Below are 18,471 nucleotides of genomic sequence, written 5' to 3'. Positions count from 1 at the left end.
ATCAATGAACAGCTGGAGGACAGTGACAGTGACAGTGACAGATTAATGTTATGACTCAGGCAATTCAGAAATGTCTATATAATACCTATTAAAATACAAGACTAACTGCATGGATGGGGTCGTGTGGGAAAAAGAGCACAGACCTATTCTTCCCCTAAAAACCCTCCAGTGAGCCTTGGAGGTAACTACTTAGGAATAATCAAGGAAATGAGCGGAAGTACTTAAGCACTAGTACTTCCCCCCTCCCCCCCCTTCCCCTTCCTCCCCACCCCCATCAATCTCGGAGTTAATTTTTTCTTTCTGGATAATTTTTGCAGCATAGTCTAAAAGAGGCAGCCAGGATCAGAGGGGGTGAAGGTTTCGAACCAGTGCTCTTTGTTCTGATTCTAACTTTTCCATTTCATCTGCTTTTCCATACACAGGCTGCACTAAGTGAGGCCGCAGACGCCTGTCAACGTGACATAAGTCCTCTCTGGAAGCATGGGTCTGTGGGGACCGCGCTGGGGATGGTCCCACGGGCAAAGTGACCACCTGAAGTGGCTTCTTGTTGGGTCTCTGGCCCAGTTGTCGGGGCTAAGTGTCCTGGGGACCCAGGGGGGCGTCGCCTGACCAGCAAACACCTGCACCGCGCAGCTGGCACGCAGGAAGGCGCCCGGGGCCCCGCGCGTCCCCCCGCCGAGGGTCAGCGGCTGCAGATTCCGAGTTCGGTTCCTTTTTCTGCAGCCTGACCCAGAGGAACAGGCTGCCCACCTCCAGCGCCGTCGGCGGAGCCCGTTGGCTTGCTGCCCCCGCAGACTGGCTGCGCGTGAGGGTGGACCGGGAGCCCGGCGTCGGGGGACTCTCGTCCCTGGACATCGGGGACTCTCCCTGTCCACCTGCAGCCCGCCAGAGGTCGCTTGCCCGCCGGGCGCTGGGCGGCGCGGTTGAATCACGGGTGAATCACGGTTGCAGGGTCCCGGAGTTTCCTCGGCAGAGGAGGAGCCGGGCGGGGGTGTGGACTGGCCGGTGCCGCCCACCGCGACGGGGCGGGGGGGGGGGGGGGTGATGCGGGGGCGGGCGCCGGGCCGGGCGCGCGGGCGGGCGCTGGTTTATAGCGCGCTGGGCCGCGCTGGCCGCACTCGCCCGCCGCCTCCGAGCGCTGCCAACGCTCTCGCTCGACTCGCCCGGGATCCCCTGGACATGGCGCCCCACGCCCGCCCGTTGCGTCCCGGCGTGGCCCGGCTGCTGCTCTTGGGCTGCCTCTTGGCTCCGGTGCCCGGCTTCGCAGGTGAGTGGCCCCCGTTGGACGCGCTGCCCTCCCCGGGAGTGTTGGGATGAATCTGGGTCCCCGCACCGGGCGCACTGGCCTGAGATGCTTGATGAGGTAGTTCGCGCCCCGGAAGCCGCTGCGCCTCCGGAGAGATGCTTGCCCCGGGGGGCCGTGGCGGTTGCGTAAAGGGACTTTTTTGGCTCCTGCTTTGGTATTAGGGAAAGCGATTTCCTGAAAGCCCTCGACCTTGATGATGGTAGAACGCGCTCTCGCACCTGCAGGGTCCCTTGATCCCGCGGCCCCTGCACACCTTCCTTGGTGAGGAAGGCCCTGCTGGTTGGTTCCCACTGCGGGGAGAGGCACTCTTCGGAATGAAGCTAGGTCGGAGCTGGAGCTGGGACCACATGCTCCCCGTGTCGGTTGGGTGTCTGGGGCTGGGTGTGACCTACTTTGCACTGGCCTGGTTGACGGGGTGCTTCCTGAGCCCAGGAGGCAGAGCAGAAGTCTGGATCCAGCACCTGCTGGTGCTCGGAGTACCAATTTCCCCGCACAAACCTCGCTGTGAGTAGTGTGGTGGCCCTGAGCATCAGATCCGCATGGGATTCTCCCCAAGCCCCTAGAAAAATAAAACTATGCAACCCCTTGCCCGTGCACACCAGTGTATATGGCAAGCCCCACGTGTCTTATGGAAGCTTCAATTTAGGGGACATTGTTAGATAAAAATGGAAAAAATCAGGCCTGGGAATATTATCCGGATGCAGGTCCAAGTTCTCATACAAGGAGGGACTTAACTTTACATGAAGGGACTAACGTCCCTGCCTGCCCACCTTCCATCCTTCTGTAATCCGCTCTTGCCAGAGGAGATCAGGGACAGCTGGGACAGGTACAGCCCCTGCAGGACTCTTGGGTCTTGGGACCACGAGGTTACTGCAAATAATTTCAAATACGGACTTCAAGTATCTTGCCTGTCTTCTAAGATGACAGAGATCTTCCATAAGAAAATTCTGAAGATGCATTTCTCTTCTTAATTCAACAGTGAAGTTTGGGGTGGGGGGTTCAGAAAAAGTTTTAATGTAATAGCCAAGGGCATGGCTCGAGTGTTAGAGCAGAGACCTTAGGTTTGACCCTGGGTACAACAACCCCATACACCCTTCTCCCTCCCCTGCACTCTTCCCAAGTGTGAAGCATGTGGTGATGTCCAAGCTTGGGGGGAGGTGTTTTGTCCAACGTGAAATTGTGTGCTAAGTTCATGTAATGATACGCTGTTTTTCTGTTGTTTTAAGGCACTACAGATGTAGTGGTACCATATAATTTGACTTGGAAATCAACTAATTTCAAGACAGTTTTGGAGTGGGAACCCAAATCCGTCAATCACGTCTATACTGTTCAGATAAGGTAAGCCTGATACAAAAGAGAGAGAGAAAGAAAATTAATGTTTGATGTTTCCATTTTCTTGCACTGAATACCATGCCTATAAGGCAGCAAGTGGCTGGAATGATATAGCAGGTGACAGACAAGCAGACTTGTGCGGTCATTTGTGCCCAGAGCCATGTGCTTCGCATGTTCCTAGATCTTCCACTGAGTCCATCACCTGGTTGTTGTTGGAGATGATGGGAACATGTGGACATGCTGTGTTCCTGCAGGGAAGAGATCCTGGCGGTGCTGAGGGCCGCTGTGTAATAATGAGGCTCGTGCAAGCACACCCATCTTTTTCCTTTGCTGTCTAGACTGTAAACCGGGTTTAAACATGTGAGAGAATGGGTGGGAAGGAGTTCAGATGTATACATTGCCCTCAAGCAGTGTTTGATTCATTAATCTTTAGACTCTGTGCATACCTGTTTGAAGGAGGTCAGATTTGTGACTCACGGAGTTACAGTTCATATACCCTCTGCTGCCAACCTGCTCTGTTCTCATTTCTCATGGGCACCTTGGCCCCAAGCACCCAGAATTCTCCATATGCAATTGAGATGCTTCTATGTCTTCCTGGAGAATGTTAACCTTCTCTTGCTTAGGTTTGGGGTTTCTGAATTGTTGTAAGAGGTTTTGCAGAGAGCTTTTTAAATGGGAAATCTACAGAAGGAATTATTTTAACACTCATCATATAAAGGCGCAAGACTATCCTTGGTTAAATGTAAAGAATTTTTGGATTTTTTTTTGTTTCATTGTTGTTGGATGTTTTGAATAGTTTGGGCTTTTGTTGGGTCTTTACAGAGTCAAAAGGCTGGTCTTGTAGGTGGAGGTTCTTTTTTTCATTTTCCAAAAGCAGTTTTATGATGACATTTGCCAAACCAAAAGGGAAAAGAATCTGTGAATGTGCATGGGATTTCATAACCCCAGCTAATAATTACAAGAATGGTCAAACTTGTCAGGTTGTATTTCACTCATTGAGAATTAGCTCTTCCTTCCACTGCTATAAATTGGCTTTAGTCAACACAGCACTTTCCCTGTAGGGAAACATAGTCTGCAGGAAAATGCCCAGCCCCTACACCCATCTCACCACAGCTTTCCTGAACATGTGGAAACCTATTTCTTACTTTCCTGGTTGGTCCACACAGGTAACTCAGAGTTCTTAAGCTTGTCAGGGCCACTGTTGGTTATGTGGTGGCCACCGTTGATGTTTAAATATCTTCATACAGAGCTGGGGCTGACAGGGATGAGGAGGAGAGGCCTTTAGGGAACCCTTAGCTGCAGCCTGAAGCCACTCTTCTCTGTGCTTCCCTGGGGTGGAAAAGATTTCTGGATGAGGAGGATGATCTCAATCACCTGAGAGAAGGGTTTCATCCTGTCCGCACACAAACCCAGGTCACCACGTCTCCTCACCCCAGCCTCCCTGTGAAGCCCTAAACCAGGAAAGGATAAAAAGTCCCTCTTTGTGCATTCTCAGTAGCCTAGGGTCATCCACACTCTCTGGGGTCCTTCCCTGCAATCCTCATTCTTGACCCGTGACTAACTACTAAACTTAAATTTTCACGACTGAATACAGGGGTTATCACAAAGCTGTTTTAATAGATTTCTTTATGACACATTATTAGTAAATGTGTGATTCAGTTAGATATTTTGCATATCCTAATACTGGGGTCATGTAAAAAATGTCTTCACCAGAGCCAGAGAGATGCACAGGGGATAAGGCACTTACTTGACTTGCTTGAGGCTGGCCCTTATCCCCAGCATCATATATGATCTCCCTGAACCCTGCCAAGTGCGATCCCTGAGCACAGAGCTAGGAGTAGGTCTGTGCACCACCAAATGTTGCACCCAAACAAAACAAAAAACCAATTTCTTGAGCAAAGGATAGGGAGTGTGGTTCTGCAGCACAACAGCGAGTATCCTTGCATGAGTGAGACCCTGGATTTGGTCCCCAGTACGGAACTCATTAAAAAATATATTCTATTTCCTTAGCACAAAGGAAGGGGGGGAAATTTAGGAAAGTAAGCAAGTGAGGAGGGTTTCATTGTATTACTGAAACCCAAGCACAAAAATTTGTAAGTCTACAACTGTACCTCATGGTGTTTCACTAATGAAAAATTTTTTTTAAAAAAGTGTGGAAAGTTTAAGAAGTTTTGCTTTAACGTGCTGCCCCTCTTCGGTCCATATCAGCCTGTCAGCCACGGGGCTCAAGCCCCTACTAGGAGTTCCAGCTGAATTTACCCTCTTTGGAACCAGTTTTCTGCAGTAACGGGAGAGTATTGTTCAGGCACAAGCCTGAACACTCAACTATTTCCTGTAGTATTCTTTCTTAAATTTTCTTTTCATTCATTTACTTGTTTTGGCCTCCGGGCCCCACTGTTTGCAAATCTCTGCCAACTGGGCCAGAGAGTTAAATTCTGGGATCCAGGAATTTACAATGCTACTCAGGCCCATCCATGCAGGGGACGCCCCCACCCAAGGTGATATCCTTCAGTGCTGTGGGAGCTGGGGGCCATATGATGCTGGGGTTGAACTTGGGGCCTTCCACCTCTGATCCCAGTCTATCTCCCCAATCCCTATAATAGTGATTCCAAAGTAATGTTCTGAATTCAAAAACTGAATTTCCAAAGTTTTTAGAAAAGCAACTCATGATCCCAAGTTCTGTGGGAATTATCTTTTTTTTTTAATTTTAATTAGTGAGACACCATGAGGTACAGTTGTAGACTTACAAATTTTTGTGCTTGGGTTTCATTTATACAATGATCAAATACCCATCCCTCCACCAGTGCCCATTTCCCACCACCACGGATCCCAGTATCCCTCCCACCCCCCATCCCCTACATCCCACCCTGCCTCTGTGGCAGGACATTCCCTTTTGTTCTCTCTCTCTCTCTCTCTCTCTCTCTCTCTCTCTCTCTCTCTCTCTTCCTCCTATTGGGTGTTGTGGTTTGCAAAAGAGGCAATGGGTGGCAATCATGTTTGGTCTATAGTCTACTTCTACTTTCGGCATGCTTCAGTGGGAATTATCTTTAGTAATTAAGGCAGGACTTTATTTTGTTCAAGTCAGAAACCTTAAAAGTTTTTGCTTGCTTATTTATTTATTTATTTATTTATTTGCTTTTTGGGTCACGCCTGGTGATGCACAGGGGTTACTCCTGACTCTGCACTCAGGAATTACCACTGGCAGCGCCCAGGGGACCATATGTGATGCTGGGAATCAAACCCAGGTCGGCCACATGCAAGGCAAACGCCCTACCCGCTGTGCTATTGCTCCAGCCCCCCAAATTTTTGCTTTTTTAGAGTGTTAATGCTGGGATAGGCATGTGGCTCAATGGTGGAGAGTTTGTCCTGCCTGTATGAGGTTTTGGGTTTGATCCTCCACACCTCACATACATATACATGCGTGCACACACACACACACACACACACACACACACGCACGCACGCACTCACACTCATACACACACACAGTTCAGACTGACAACTGCATTCAAAGAAACTTACTAGAGTATTGCCCTTTCATTACCTGCTCACAAGTCTTTGTAGCTTTTGAGATACAAGCTCTGTCTGTGCTAAGATGCACTCTAAAGTCTTGTTGTTCTTGATCATGAACTGGGAGGCACCAAATTCCAGTGGATTGTAGCCAGGGAGGCCAGCAGTCCTGTTATCAGACGACTTGTTTCCTCATAATGAGGGAGAAGAGCCATTCTCCCTATTCTCGTTTGCCTTTTTAAAATAGAAGTGGCTGAATTTGAAATACATTTTGCTCATTCTGGAATTAAGCCAGCCTCCCTTCTTTTGCCACAGAAACTTAGAAAAATCTCAGACACCAACGCATTTCTCTGTCACTCATAGTTTGTGGATTTTGAGACTAGGAGAGTATTTATCTAAATATGCTGTCTGGTTATTTTGTTCAGATTGTTTTTAAGAAAAAAATACCCGGAGGCTGGAGCAATAGCACAGCGGGTAGAGCGTTTGCCTTGCACGCAGCCGACCTGAGTTCGATTCCCAGCATCCCATATGGTCCCCTGAACGCCACCAGGAGTAATTCCTGAGTGCAGAGCCAGGAGTAACCCCTGAGCATTGCCAGGTGTGACCCCCCCCCAAAAAAAAATAAAGAAAAAAGAAAAAAACCTATGTATTCAAGTGCTTTCAGTGAGAAAGCAGCACTGGGCAGGGAAGAGGGAGATCAGTTCTGAGCGCGAAGATCTAAAAAGTAGAAAGATCTAGAAAGTTCCACGTGGAACGTGGAATTGACTGGGTGATGAGGGAGGTCCTGGGGGTCGATGGTGCTGAAGGGAAGAACAGCGTAGCTGATACCTTATGGGTGGCAGAATGTGGGGGAAGTTGCAGTCATATTCATCTATGAATTTTTGAGGGGCTGGGGGGGGGGGGTTATTCCAAGCAGTGCTCTGGAGCCTCAGAGACATTCCCAGTGTTTCTCAGTTAAGGGGACCATGGTTTTGCCAAAGATCCATCTAGGACTGGCCCCATGCAAGGCATACACTTTAACCCTGTACTTGCTCTCTGAGCCCCATATCAGGTGGTTTTTGTGGGTTTTTAAAATAATTTTGTTTTTCGTCTTCTTTAAATCATTTTCTTTTTTAAGATATCTTTAAAATTAATCATCTGTTAGTCTGTGAACTCTTTTGAATACTCAGAATTATACTTGTATAATCTTTGATCCATTCATTTCTTGAAAATTGATGGATGCCTGTACTTGATGAGATGAATAGGCTCATTCTCAGACTGATGAGTTATGTAGCCTGATACAAGTTTTCAGCATCTCCGAGCTTCCTCAGACTGTCCTCATCTGAGACCCAGTGTCTTCCTGATCAGATTTTATCTAACAATGTAGCATGTGTAGTGAGCACAGAACAGCACCTGGAATAGTAGACTCAGTAAATAGTAAAGAGACAAATCAATAATGGTCATGATAGAAGGTAGTTTATTATGATGTAGACTTTATTGATATCAGAGGGAAATTATTTTAGAATATAGAATGTGATATAATAAACTAAATATAACAGTATAAAAGAATTAGTAGACTTAATAAAGAATTAATACATTAATTAATTCTTTTCCCCCATGTAACTCTGAAGAATTATTGTGTGATTTGTTTTTGGTTTGGGGGCCACACTTGCTGTACTCAGGGATTCCTCCTAGTGTGTACTCAGGGATCATTTGTGGTAGAGCTCAGGGATCATATGTGGTTCCAGGGATCAATTCCAGTTGGTGTGCATGCAAGACAAGCACTCTACCCACTGTGCTATCTCTTGGCTCCAAACTGTCTGATTTTTAAGAGTTAAGCTAAAAATTATTCAGGATACAGACCTAGCAGTCCACCTTCTGTCTGACTCAAACCCCAGATGCACCATAAGCATCAACACTATTGTATACATGTGACCCAATCTATAATTGTATTTTCTTTTTAAAAAGATGAGTTCCTGTAGTCCGGGTGGGAGGGGACCTTGAGACATTAGTGAGCAGCCCCTGACATGGGTGGTGGACATGATGCTGGAATGTGTAAGCATTGTGAATGCACTCCCAGTGGAGAAACCCCTTCACTGTTCACCTGTTTCTTTTTTGTGAGATGGAGACTGAGCACAGACCATCCCGGGCGGCTGGCAGGACTTGAGCTCCCTGAAGTGTCAGTACACTAGTCTTTCCTGGGAGCCAGTGGTTTCTGTCCTACGCCCAGTGTGCTCCATGCTGCCGGATACAAATCCTAAGGCTCTGTGTGTTTTCCTTCCTTCCCTCAGTGATAAACTTGGAGATTGGAGAGGCAAGTGCTTCTCCATCACAGACACGGAATGTGACCTCACCGACGAGATCATGAAGGACGTGAATCAGACGTACATGGCGAGGGTCATTTCCATCCCCGTGAAGGTCACCAGTTACACAGAGGAGCTCTCCTACATCAACTCCCGGAAGTTCACACCTTACCTGGAAAGTGAGTAGCTCTGTCTGTGATCGTCTTTCCTCTGGGGTGTTCGGAGCTTCTGAAGATTCTGGAGAGTTTGTAGCCTTTAGGGCCCATGATATACAACTGAAAAAAATATTCATGCATAACTTTTCTCAGACTGGAGTGCGTCACCTCCCTCTCTGCTTGTGGTTGTTGCAGCAGGAGGAATGTGACGTCTGACTCAGTAACAGGGGCATCCAGTAGAAGCTGCAGGAACCGGCCAGATGGGGTTGGCAGAGAGAGAAGGCTAGCAAAGTTACCCAAGGAAGGCGTGTCAGCAACCCCATGGGTATTGTGGATCTATATGGATATCCCGTCATCAGACAGGGCCCCCTGCAGGATTTCTCACAAGGGTTGGGAAAGCAGGGGTGAAGTCTGAGGCCCAGAGCTGTTGCTGGGCCTCTGACCTTCCCCAGCATTTTGGCCGCGCGGTCAGCCCTGTGATGGATGCTGCCTGGCCAATCCTGAGCATGCCATCTTCATGCAGCTTTCGCAGATGTGTGATGCCTCCCTCCCTCCCCAACATTTGCTTCAGTAAGCTGAACCCACACCGAGCAAGGGGAGCGCTGGGAATTCCCGCCAACCAGGAGATTGCAGTTTGCTTTCCGGTCAGCCTGAGCTTCAGTCCCACGGAGGGAGCTGAAGCGAACAGTTGTTGCATGACCAGCAGAGCACCCTCAGCTGCCCTTAGAGGAAAAACTTGAGGAACCCTGTAGGGGGGTTGGCGTTTCATTTCCTCTGTGGTGAGGAACCGTTTTATCAGGGAGGTATGGAGAGAAGCAGGGCAAAGGAGAGCCACTCTACCTTTCCTAGGAGAGGTCTCTTTCCTTTGAGTCTCAAACAGGGGCAACTATTCCCCATGGAGCTGGCTGCCTGCCTGTCCCTGTGACCAGCTCCTGTTCTCAGCTTCCTGCCAAAGCCCCAGGTCCTGCGATGAACCTCATGAGCCCGGCTCTTGCTTCTTCCTTTTAGCCTTTATGCTTCTTTGCCAAGACATGAGTTCTGTGTAAGCTACTTCAGATCCTTTTTTTTTCTGGCACCAGATAAACCATATTTTATTTTATTTTTTCCACTTTTTAATTTATTATTTAAAAATTTAGACACCATGAATTACAAAGTTGTTGACAATAGGGTTTTAAGCAAACAATATTCCCGCCTCCAGCCCTACCACTCCGTGACCCCATTACTTGACCACTGACCTCAAGTTTCTTCCCATGTACCCTACAGCCTGACTCCTTGACAAATATTAGATCATATTTTAGTTGTGGATTTTCTTGGCATGTGCTCATGGATGTACTTGCTGCTTGCATTTAATTCATGCTAAAGCATTGGGATTTTTTTCGCTGTCATTCATGGTTGTGGAGCCACTGCAAGAGACTCAGAGATTAAATTGGTTCCACTTGAGTCCAGAGTAGTAGGATAGTGGGGAGGATGCTTGTCTTGCATAGGACAGATGCAGGTTCAAGTCGCCATATTCCATACCCCTGAGCCCTGCCTGGTGTAAGTTCTGAGCATCGCCTGGTGTGGCCCCAAGACAAATTAACAAACAAACAGAGCTAAAATGGGTTCCTTATTGTACCAGGGACATTTCCTGGGCTTTCACACAGTGCCTAATTAATTTTACTAAAAACATGGGATAAGTTAACTGTGCACACTGAATGGGGTCCTGCTTTGTACAGCATCTGTGGGCACCAGCCAAGCTCATTTTCTCTGTTTCAGCCAACATTAGTCAGCCAACAATTCAGAGTTTTAAACAAGTTGGAACAAAACTGAATGTGACTGTACAAGATGCACATACCTTAGTCAAGATGAACCACACATTCCTGAGCCTCCGGGAGGTCTTTGGCCAGGACCTCACCTATATACTGTATTATTGGAAAGCTTCCAGTACAGGAAAGGTGAGAATTCTTTCCATTACCTTTGTGACTTGTTTGAAGTCGGGGACCCTTCACTGTGCAGCCTGTTTCTTCTATAGTTCAATGCTCACAGAACACGGCTTGGAAAATACGTGGAGGGGACTTGTGACTTTGGTCAGGCCTTTCTGTGCCGAGGTTTTCCAGCCATCCAGGTCATTTCTAGGGTCCTGCCAGATCCTATGTTTTTCCTCTAATGAGGGTTCCATCAATTGAATTTGTTTTCCACTCAGCGATAATACGTCATTCTTTTTTTCCTTTACTGAAAATATCTCTGAAAGGGGTCAAACTGGGGTAGAATGGGCCTAAACTGGGGTGTCTTCAGTCTTGTAAAAGCATCATTAACGGTAATCATTTCAATTTCTTGTCAAGTCACTTCTAATCCTTTACATGGAAAATGTGTCCAGGTGGCCTCGCTTCCAGAGACACTTGGTAAAGGAGAAAGGAATCACTGTGAACCCAGATGAATTAAGAACATACTCTGTTTTAACAGAAAACAGCCAAGACAAACACTAATGAGTTTCTGATTGACGTGGATAAAGGAGCAGACTACTGTTTCTGTGTCCATGCAGTGATTCTCTCACGAAAGTTAAACAAGAGGAGTCCCGATAGCACCACCGAGTGCACCAGGCGAGGGAAAGTTGCATCCCAAGGTGAGTGACACTGCCTGATCTTCTGGGGGCCTGGAACCCTTCTAGGGATCACCCCACCCAACAGGAGCAGGATGCATTTCTTCCCTTCAGAGAGAGAAACTGCTTTGGGCTTTTGCTTCTGTCGTTTTGCTTTGTGGGGTCTCTTTAGGGATTCTTTACAGTTCCAGGCCTGTATAAATGTCCCTTGCAGTTTCCTCTCCCAATAAGTGTTTTCTGGCATGGCTGCCATGTTCCAGGTCTGCAAAGCACTGGGCGCACAGGTGCATTTGTAAGATTTAGCATCTAATCACAGATTCCCCCAGACATTTTTTCATACTTAGTAGAGTCCTGACCAGGGAGGGCTCTTCTCCTGGTGAGCACCCAGTGGTCTGTTGTCAGGAAGGATGTAAGTTCTCTGCCAATTGTTCTCAAGGGGGGAAATTCTTCCGCTTCCCATGCTTGAATGAGCCAAGAACACGGTAGCTTCAGTTGCAGTTGGTGGATGCTTTCTGGGCTTTAGGGGTTTTGATTTGGGGGTGGTTGATGGTGGTGGCTTTTTTGTTGTCTTTTTGGCTACACTTGGCAGTGCTCAGGGCTTATTTCTGTCTTTGCGCTCAGGGATCAGTCTTGATGGTGCTCAGGAACTGAATGGGATACCAGGGACTGAGCCTGGGTCAGCTACATGCAGAGCAAATGCCTTACCTGATGTACTTATCTCTCCAGCCCCATATTTTTGTGTTTGTTTGTTTGCTTAAAGAAGAACATTTCCAGGGGGAGCTTAGAGGGATTTGGTTTTTATGTTTTGTTTTTTTCTGAAAAGTGGGCAGTTAATCTGGGATGCTCTGGTCTGAGCAGTATAGGGAGGGATTGAGTGGATCAGATACCCCTGGTGTCTGGACATGCTGGGGGAGTTTCTAACTGGAAGTCCCACTTGATTCTGGACAGGGGGCAGAAAGCCAGACTTCTCTGCCCCCATTGCTGAGTGACGTGCTTAAGAACTTTCAAGGGACAGAGGCACAGACAGGGGCTGACCTCGCTTCTGGAATAAATTGCAGGCAACTTTACCCAAGGTTCCATTTGTTGACGCTGCCCCCAGGGTGGGCACTGCTGCTCCTTTGTCTCTCCAAGCCCAGTCTGGCACCTTTACCCACTTTTCTAGGCACACACAGCCTCCTGCCTCTCCCTCTCTACTCCTCCATCTGCCCAGATGTGTCCTTTGAGGACCATTTCACACACTGTTGCCACCACAGTGGAAGCAGCCTTCTGATGCCCAGGACAGCTATCGCCCATCCCTCCCCTGCATCCTTGAAGCAATTTGTGTCCCTCTGCATTGATGGTCCATCCTCTGCCATGGTCATTGTTGGCAGCCACTTATTTCTGACAGCTGCTCAGCTTCCAACTGCCTGTTCTTTTCTTTCTTTTCTTTTCTTTTTTATCGGGGCACCATGATTTACAGATATTCATAGTTGAGTTTTAGGCTTACAAGTTGACACTGACCAAGCCAGTGTCACTTCCCTCTACCGACAAAACAGGATAAAGGGAAGACTAGATGTTTGATGCAGTTAATTTAACAGCCCTCCACATGTCTTTGCCCTTGTCATTTCCTCTAAAGCATGTCCATTGGATGATTCCTTTTTTATCTAAATGTGTTGTGGTGGGAAGAGCAGTGGAAAGACATTTCAAGTATTGCAACGTCCTTTGAGTTGATGCCCTCCATTCCACCTCTAACAAATGGGACTTGGGCTCTCCTAAGTTGCCTTGGCACCTTTTGTTTTTCAGAACTGTTCTTCATCGTTGGAGCTGTGGTGTTCGTGGTCATCATCTTCATCATTGTCCTTGCTCTGTGTCTGCACAAGTGCAGGAAGAGGAAGGCAGGACACAGTAGGAAGGAGGGGTTCCCCCTCAACACAGCATAAACACACGCTATGGGAGCTGCCCGCTGCTAGAGTCTCGACTGTACTGTGACCAAGAACTCTTCAAAGGATGGATGAGATGAAAACACAAATGAATATTGCAGTACATGGAGACCTTTGGGCAGGAAAGAGAAAAAGACAGAACAGGCTCTTAGTCAACCTGGTCTCACAATTGGCATTCCAGTTTCAACACTAGCATGAGTCACTTTGGAATTTAAAGAATGGTACTGCTAACTCCAAGTTTTAAAGATTTTTATTTTAACACTATGGCACATTTTGCACATACCGTGTGTTAAGACTATGTATTCTGTGTTCAAGATGATACCAGGTCATCTGAGCAAGAACAAATGCCTTTAAAACACAAAATCCTAGGGGGATGTTTGGGAAACTTTGAGAGACTGACATCAACTCCTATGGAAATGTAAAATGGAAATGGGGTGGATTTTTTTCTACCACATGTCTATTCTTTTGTCTTATGGTGTTCTGTTCTGGTGGTTGTTTTAGTTTGATTGTTCTCTGGTTTTGTTTTCCCTGGTTTTGTGTCTGTGTGGAAGTTTGAAACAACTGACCAATTTTTATATGAATGTATTCAATGCAGAGGACTTCCATTTTGGACACATTCCTAACATACATTACAGCTCAGCACTTTAACTGACATAGATGCTGTTGATTGAACATTTGACAGCTAGCTACCTGTCAAATTATTTTTGTACGACTACTACCCAAGCTACACAGAGTTTATGATTTGAGGTACTTAAGTTTCTGTGGTCTATATTTGTATATATTTATATAATTTTTTAAAAAGTTGTTGTATATGGGGGTTTTCTATTTATAGAGGTAATATTGTTCTATTTGTATATTTTGATATAATTTATTTAATATACTTTTATATAAATAAAAGGTGACTGGGAATTGTGACTGTTGTATTCACATATTTATCGTGTCTTTTTTATATTTATGACTTGGTCCGTCGTGTTTTCTGCTGCATTAATACGAAGCCCAGCAGTTTATGATGGTGTTGCTTTTATTGTTCAAGTTACGTTGGGTGCAGTTCTTTCCTTTTCTTTACTTTTTTTTGTTTAGGGTCCACACCCAGTGGTGCCCAGGGGCTGCTCCCAGCTCTGTGCTCAGGGCTCACTCCGCAGTGCTTGGGATGGAACCTAGCCTCCCACATGCCCAGCCCATGTTCAGCTCCTTGAGCTTTCTCTCTGCCCACTGCAGCTCTCCTTCATGACTTCATTCAAGAGAACAAACCAAAGGTCAAGCCCCTGTGTGGAGCCAGGTAGGGAGGAAAACAAAGACACAGAAACAAGCAACCACATCTTCAAGCCTCCTCTTAAAACTTCTGCCCATAGAAGCCACTTTTAGGAGCAGGACTGGAGCAGCCAAGGCTGAAGGCCAACAGCTGGCTCCAAGAGAGTGTCCCAGGGGTCACAGGGTCAGCGACAGAGATCATGTTTCAGGGAAGAGAGTGAGAATGCAAACTCCTGCAAAGTTCCCAGGCATGGGGGGAGAGGGCCCCTGCCTAGGTATTTGAGTTACAGAGGAAGTTTGGAGAGGAGGGAGGAACCAAAACTCTTTGTCTTGACTAACAGGTGAAAGAGAAAGACAAAACTGGACTGAAATCTGACATTTAGCAGGACTGAGTGGTTTCCTGCAGACAGGGCTGGGCCATACCAGTTAACTGCCCTTTTAGGTGACTTATTAATGGGCTGTCTTTGCTGAATCAAACTGGCTTCATTACTCCCTTTAAAAATTAGAAGTGAAGCCTGTATTTAAATAATTTAAATAATGCAGTCTTGACTTCTAATTTCCAGAGGGAACAGAAATTGTTCCTATTTGTATATTTTTATATAATTTAATATACTTTTATATAAATAAAGATGACTGGGAATTGTGACTGTTGTATTCACATATCTATCGTGTCTTATTTATATTTATGATTTGGTCCGTCGTGTCTTCTGCTGCAATAATACTGCAATAAAACAAGAACCGAGCTCTTGCTTCCCAGCTGTATGGGAGAATTCTAACTCACGATGAAAACCAGTGTCCTGGCACCACGTTGCGTTGGCAGAGTGAACCACAATGGCCTTTGCTCTATGCTGTGGAAACCTGGGTGCCTGTGGTGGAGGTGAAATATGCAGATCACCCATCACCCGGAAGAGTTTCCACAGGGAGAGGTGGAGTAAGCAAGAAGTGAGGGACCAACATGCCATCCCCCGTCTCACTTTTCACGACTTTTTATTTATAGGGGAGAAGGAAGAGGGCCTCAACTATGGGTTTTGGGGTTATTTATTTCTGGCTCTGTGCTCAGGAGTGACCCCTGGCAATGATGGGGGACATTATGTCACTAAGGATTGAACCTGGCTTGATCGCACATAAAACTAACCCCTTAACCTCTGTACTATCCCTCTGGCCTGTTTATGACTCTTAATCCGTTTGGTTTCTGTGCTCTGGCAGTCATCCTCAACTTTGAGTCTGCAGAACAGTGTAAGTCCACAGGTGTAAGAAGGCTAAAATCCACTGCAAAAGAACTCCAAGTACTGTCAAGAAACTCTGATCAGGAGGTGTTTGATCTAGCATTCTGTGCTGAGGAAGAATGGACACAGCATAAAAATGGTAACCTGAGAACCCAGAGCACAGGGGTGGGTGAGGTGCTTGCCTTGTATGCAGCCCATCTTGTTCTACACCCCACACAGCACAAGGTCTCCCAAGCACCAGGAGTGAACTCTGAGCACAGAGCTGGGAGTGAGTCCTGAGTGTTGCTGGGTTTCACCCAAACCCTCCTTTCCCCCGACAAAAATAAAGAAAGGGAGGGAGGGAAGAAAGAAGGAAGGAAGGAGCACGAAAGAGGGAAAAAGTAGAAATGTTAGAGATACTGAGAGGAAACCAGTTATCAGCCTCTTGGGTTGCTTTTGTTAGTTCATTTGCTCTCAGTAGCCTGTGCTGTTGCCAGTGAGGGTCAGCCATGTCACTCGCAGTATCTGTTTTTCCAGAGAGAGAGAGGGCACCTCTACAGCATGGCCCACCCCAGAGAAGGTAGCCCAGGAAGAACCAGAGATGAGTGCAAATGCCTTATTTATTCTGAATTCCTGCTCACATGGGCAAGCTGGGACAAAGAGCATGGCCACTGTCCAGCATGTAGCCCAGGCCCCAGGACTGGTCACGTGAAGCTGGCCTGTTCCTGAGGTTGCCGGTCACTGGCCCCTGCCAGGACCCAGGCGGCCTTACATAAACCCAGACTCCTAATCTAAGGAATTTGAACGACCCTGCTGAGAACACACTGCTGAGTGAAGGCAGGGCCTGTAGGAATGAGAGGGCTGGCAGCTCCCGGGAGAGAATTCATCAGGATCTGAGTGGCTGCCTCTGACATCAGTCTGACCACACCCCCCCCCCCCCAGCAGCCGCCCCTCTCAGTTGCTCCAACTAGACAGCTGCCTTTCAAGTCAACAGTCAGGAGTGCTGGGCTAAAAGCCGGAGCCAGCCAAGTGAAACTTCATTCCTTATCCTGGACCCTCACCTGTCTCATAACGTACATAGTAAGTGAAACTCACACTTTGAAGAATGCTGGCCACCTTACATGACAGGGCAAGTTTGACTTGCCTCTGCATTAATTAATCCACGTGAAACCTGAAGGTATTTGACCTTTAGTTACAGTTGGTGGCCTGTGATCTTAAGGGATGTTCTCTCTCCTAAATAAGCCAAAGGACAGCAATCTCTAGCTATCAAACAGCAAATAATGTGACTGCTAAGTGTAGTTTTGAGATGTGTTCAGCAAGAGCTATTTTTATCCTCATTGTCTGAAGGTCTGTCACTTACCATGAGACTCTGGTTCAGGCCCTTGAATTAAAAATCAGTTTTCTTTCCTGATAGCCCTTTTCTCTGGCTGGGGCACTTGCTGGCCTTGGCTCTGCCCATCAGCACAACCCCTCCTCATGGTTCAGAGATGCACAAGATCAAACCTAGTCCAGAAAGAATGAATCTTGGGGATGTTTCAGGAAATGTTGGGGAAACTCCTGAGTAACAGCAAAGAAACATGTGCCAGCTCAAGAGCAACTGGCAGTTATCTTGAAAACCCTGAAGCGAGCTCTACCTGTCACTGACATACTGGGAAATGGCACATAAGAATGAAAAGAAACAAAGTCTGTGGTGACATCATCATACTGCTAAATCAAGCTTTGCCTGAAGCTATCCTTACAAGTGAAGTTTCCAATGGAGATAAAACAACTGAGTTGTCAAAACAACCACAGCACAAGTTTTCTTGTCTCTTTTCTGCTGTGGCCAATAGCAACAAAAACTGCTGCTATAGCTGCACTGACCATGGAATTTAAACACAAAAGACCAAGGTGCCTGTTACAAAAGCTTGTAAGAGTTAATGGTGCAAACAAAAGCAACCACTGCTGGCGTCGATGTGGGGAAAAAGGGAAACTCTTTCACTGTTGGTGGGAATGCCCACTAGTCAGCCTTTCTGGAAAACATTATGGACAGTCCTTCAAAATCTAAAAACTGAGCTTCTATATGATCCCTGAATACCACTTATGGAAATATATCCCGAGGATGCAAGAAAGCACAGTAGAAATGACATCTGTACCTATATGTTCATTGAAACACTGTTCATAATAGCCAAAAATCTGGAAACAACCCAAGTGCCCAAGAACAGATGACTGGTTAAAGAAACTTTGGTACATCTACACAATGGAATACTATGCAGCTATTAGGAGAGATGAAGTCACGAACTTTGCTTATAAATGGATAGACATGGAGAGTAGCAGGCTAAGTGAAATGAGTCAGAAAGAGAGGGACAGACATAGAAGGACTGCACTCATTTGTGGAGTATAAAACAACATGACATGAGGCTGACACCTAAGGACAGTAGAGACATGAATAGATTGCTCCATAGCTGGAAGCCTGCCTCATGAGCAAAGGGGAGAAGGCAGCTGGAATAGAGAAGGGATCACTAAGAAAAAGATGGCTGGAGAAATCGGTCGGGATGGGAGAAGTGTGCAGAAAGTATATAAATGTCCAAACATGATAACCTCTCAGGGTCAATATTGCAAACCGTAATGCCCCAAAGTAGAGAGATTATAAGGAATCATGTCTGCCATGGAGGCAGGTGGAGGGTGGGAAACGGGGAGTATACCGGGGATATTGGTGCTGGGGAATGTGCATTGGTGGAGGGATGGGTGTTTGATCATTGTGTGACTGTGACCCAAACATGAAAGCTTATAACTGTCTCACGGTGATTCAATAAAATTTTTTAAAAAAAGGCTAATGGTGCAAAAACACATTTCATTTTCAAGCCTTTAAACAATCGTTTCTCTCTAGAACTACTGCATTCTCTCTTCCAAGTTAATCATTTCTCCAATACACAAACATGTTGTATTTTTATTTT

At 46.6% G+C, this 18,471-nt stretch overlaps 1 protein-coding gene across 1 annotated transcript; it reads left to right on the top strand.

The window, feature by feature from the left end:
* The first annotated feature begins 1,044 nt into the window (after positions 1 to 1,044).
* On the top strand, positions 1,045 to 13,991 carry F3 (coagulation factor III, tissue factor). The gene is made up of 6 exons (XM_056139001.1): positions 1,045 to 1,267; positions 2,533 to 2,644; positions 8,419 to 8,609; positions 10,341 to 10,519; positions 11,028 to 11,187; positions 12,946 to 13,991. The coding sequence occupies exons 1-6, from the start codon at positions 1,045 to 1,047 to the stop codon at positions 13,080 to 13,082; spliced, it is 1,002 nt and encodes a 333-aa protein (XP_055994976.1). The 3' UTR covers positions 13,083 to 13,991.
* Positions 13,992 to 18,471: the final 4,480 nt, after the last annotated feature.

Source organism: Sorex fumeus, unplaced genomic scaffold (assembly GCF_029834395.1).
Source record: "Sorex fumeus unplaced genomic scaffold, SorFum_2.1 ptg000131l, whole genome shotgun sequence".
Taxonomy (NCBI): domain Eukaryota; kingdom Metazoa; phylum Chordata; class Mammalia; order Eulipotyphla; family Soricidae; genus Sorex; species Sorex fumeus.
This window is presented reverse-complemented; position numbering and strand designations above follow the sequence as displayed.

What these genes read in the sequence shown, in the direction of transcription:
- F3 (XM_056139001.1), top strand. Translation starts at nt 1,045, where the DNA reads ATGCGGGGGCGGGCGCCGGGCCGGGCGCGCGGGCGGGCGCTGGTTTAT. An exon ending in TCCGGTGCCCGGCTTCGCAG is followed by an intron (nt 1,268 to 2,532) that starts GTGAGTGGCCCC and finishes TGTTGTTTTAAG; the next exon opens with GCACTACAGATGTAGTGGTA. An exon ending in AAGCTTCCAGTACAGGAAAG is followed by an intron (nt 10,520 to 11,027) that starts GTGAGAATTCTT and finishes CTGTTTTAACAG; the next exon opens with AAAACAGCCAAGACAAACAC.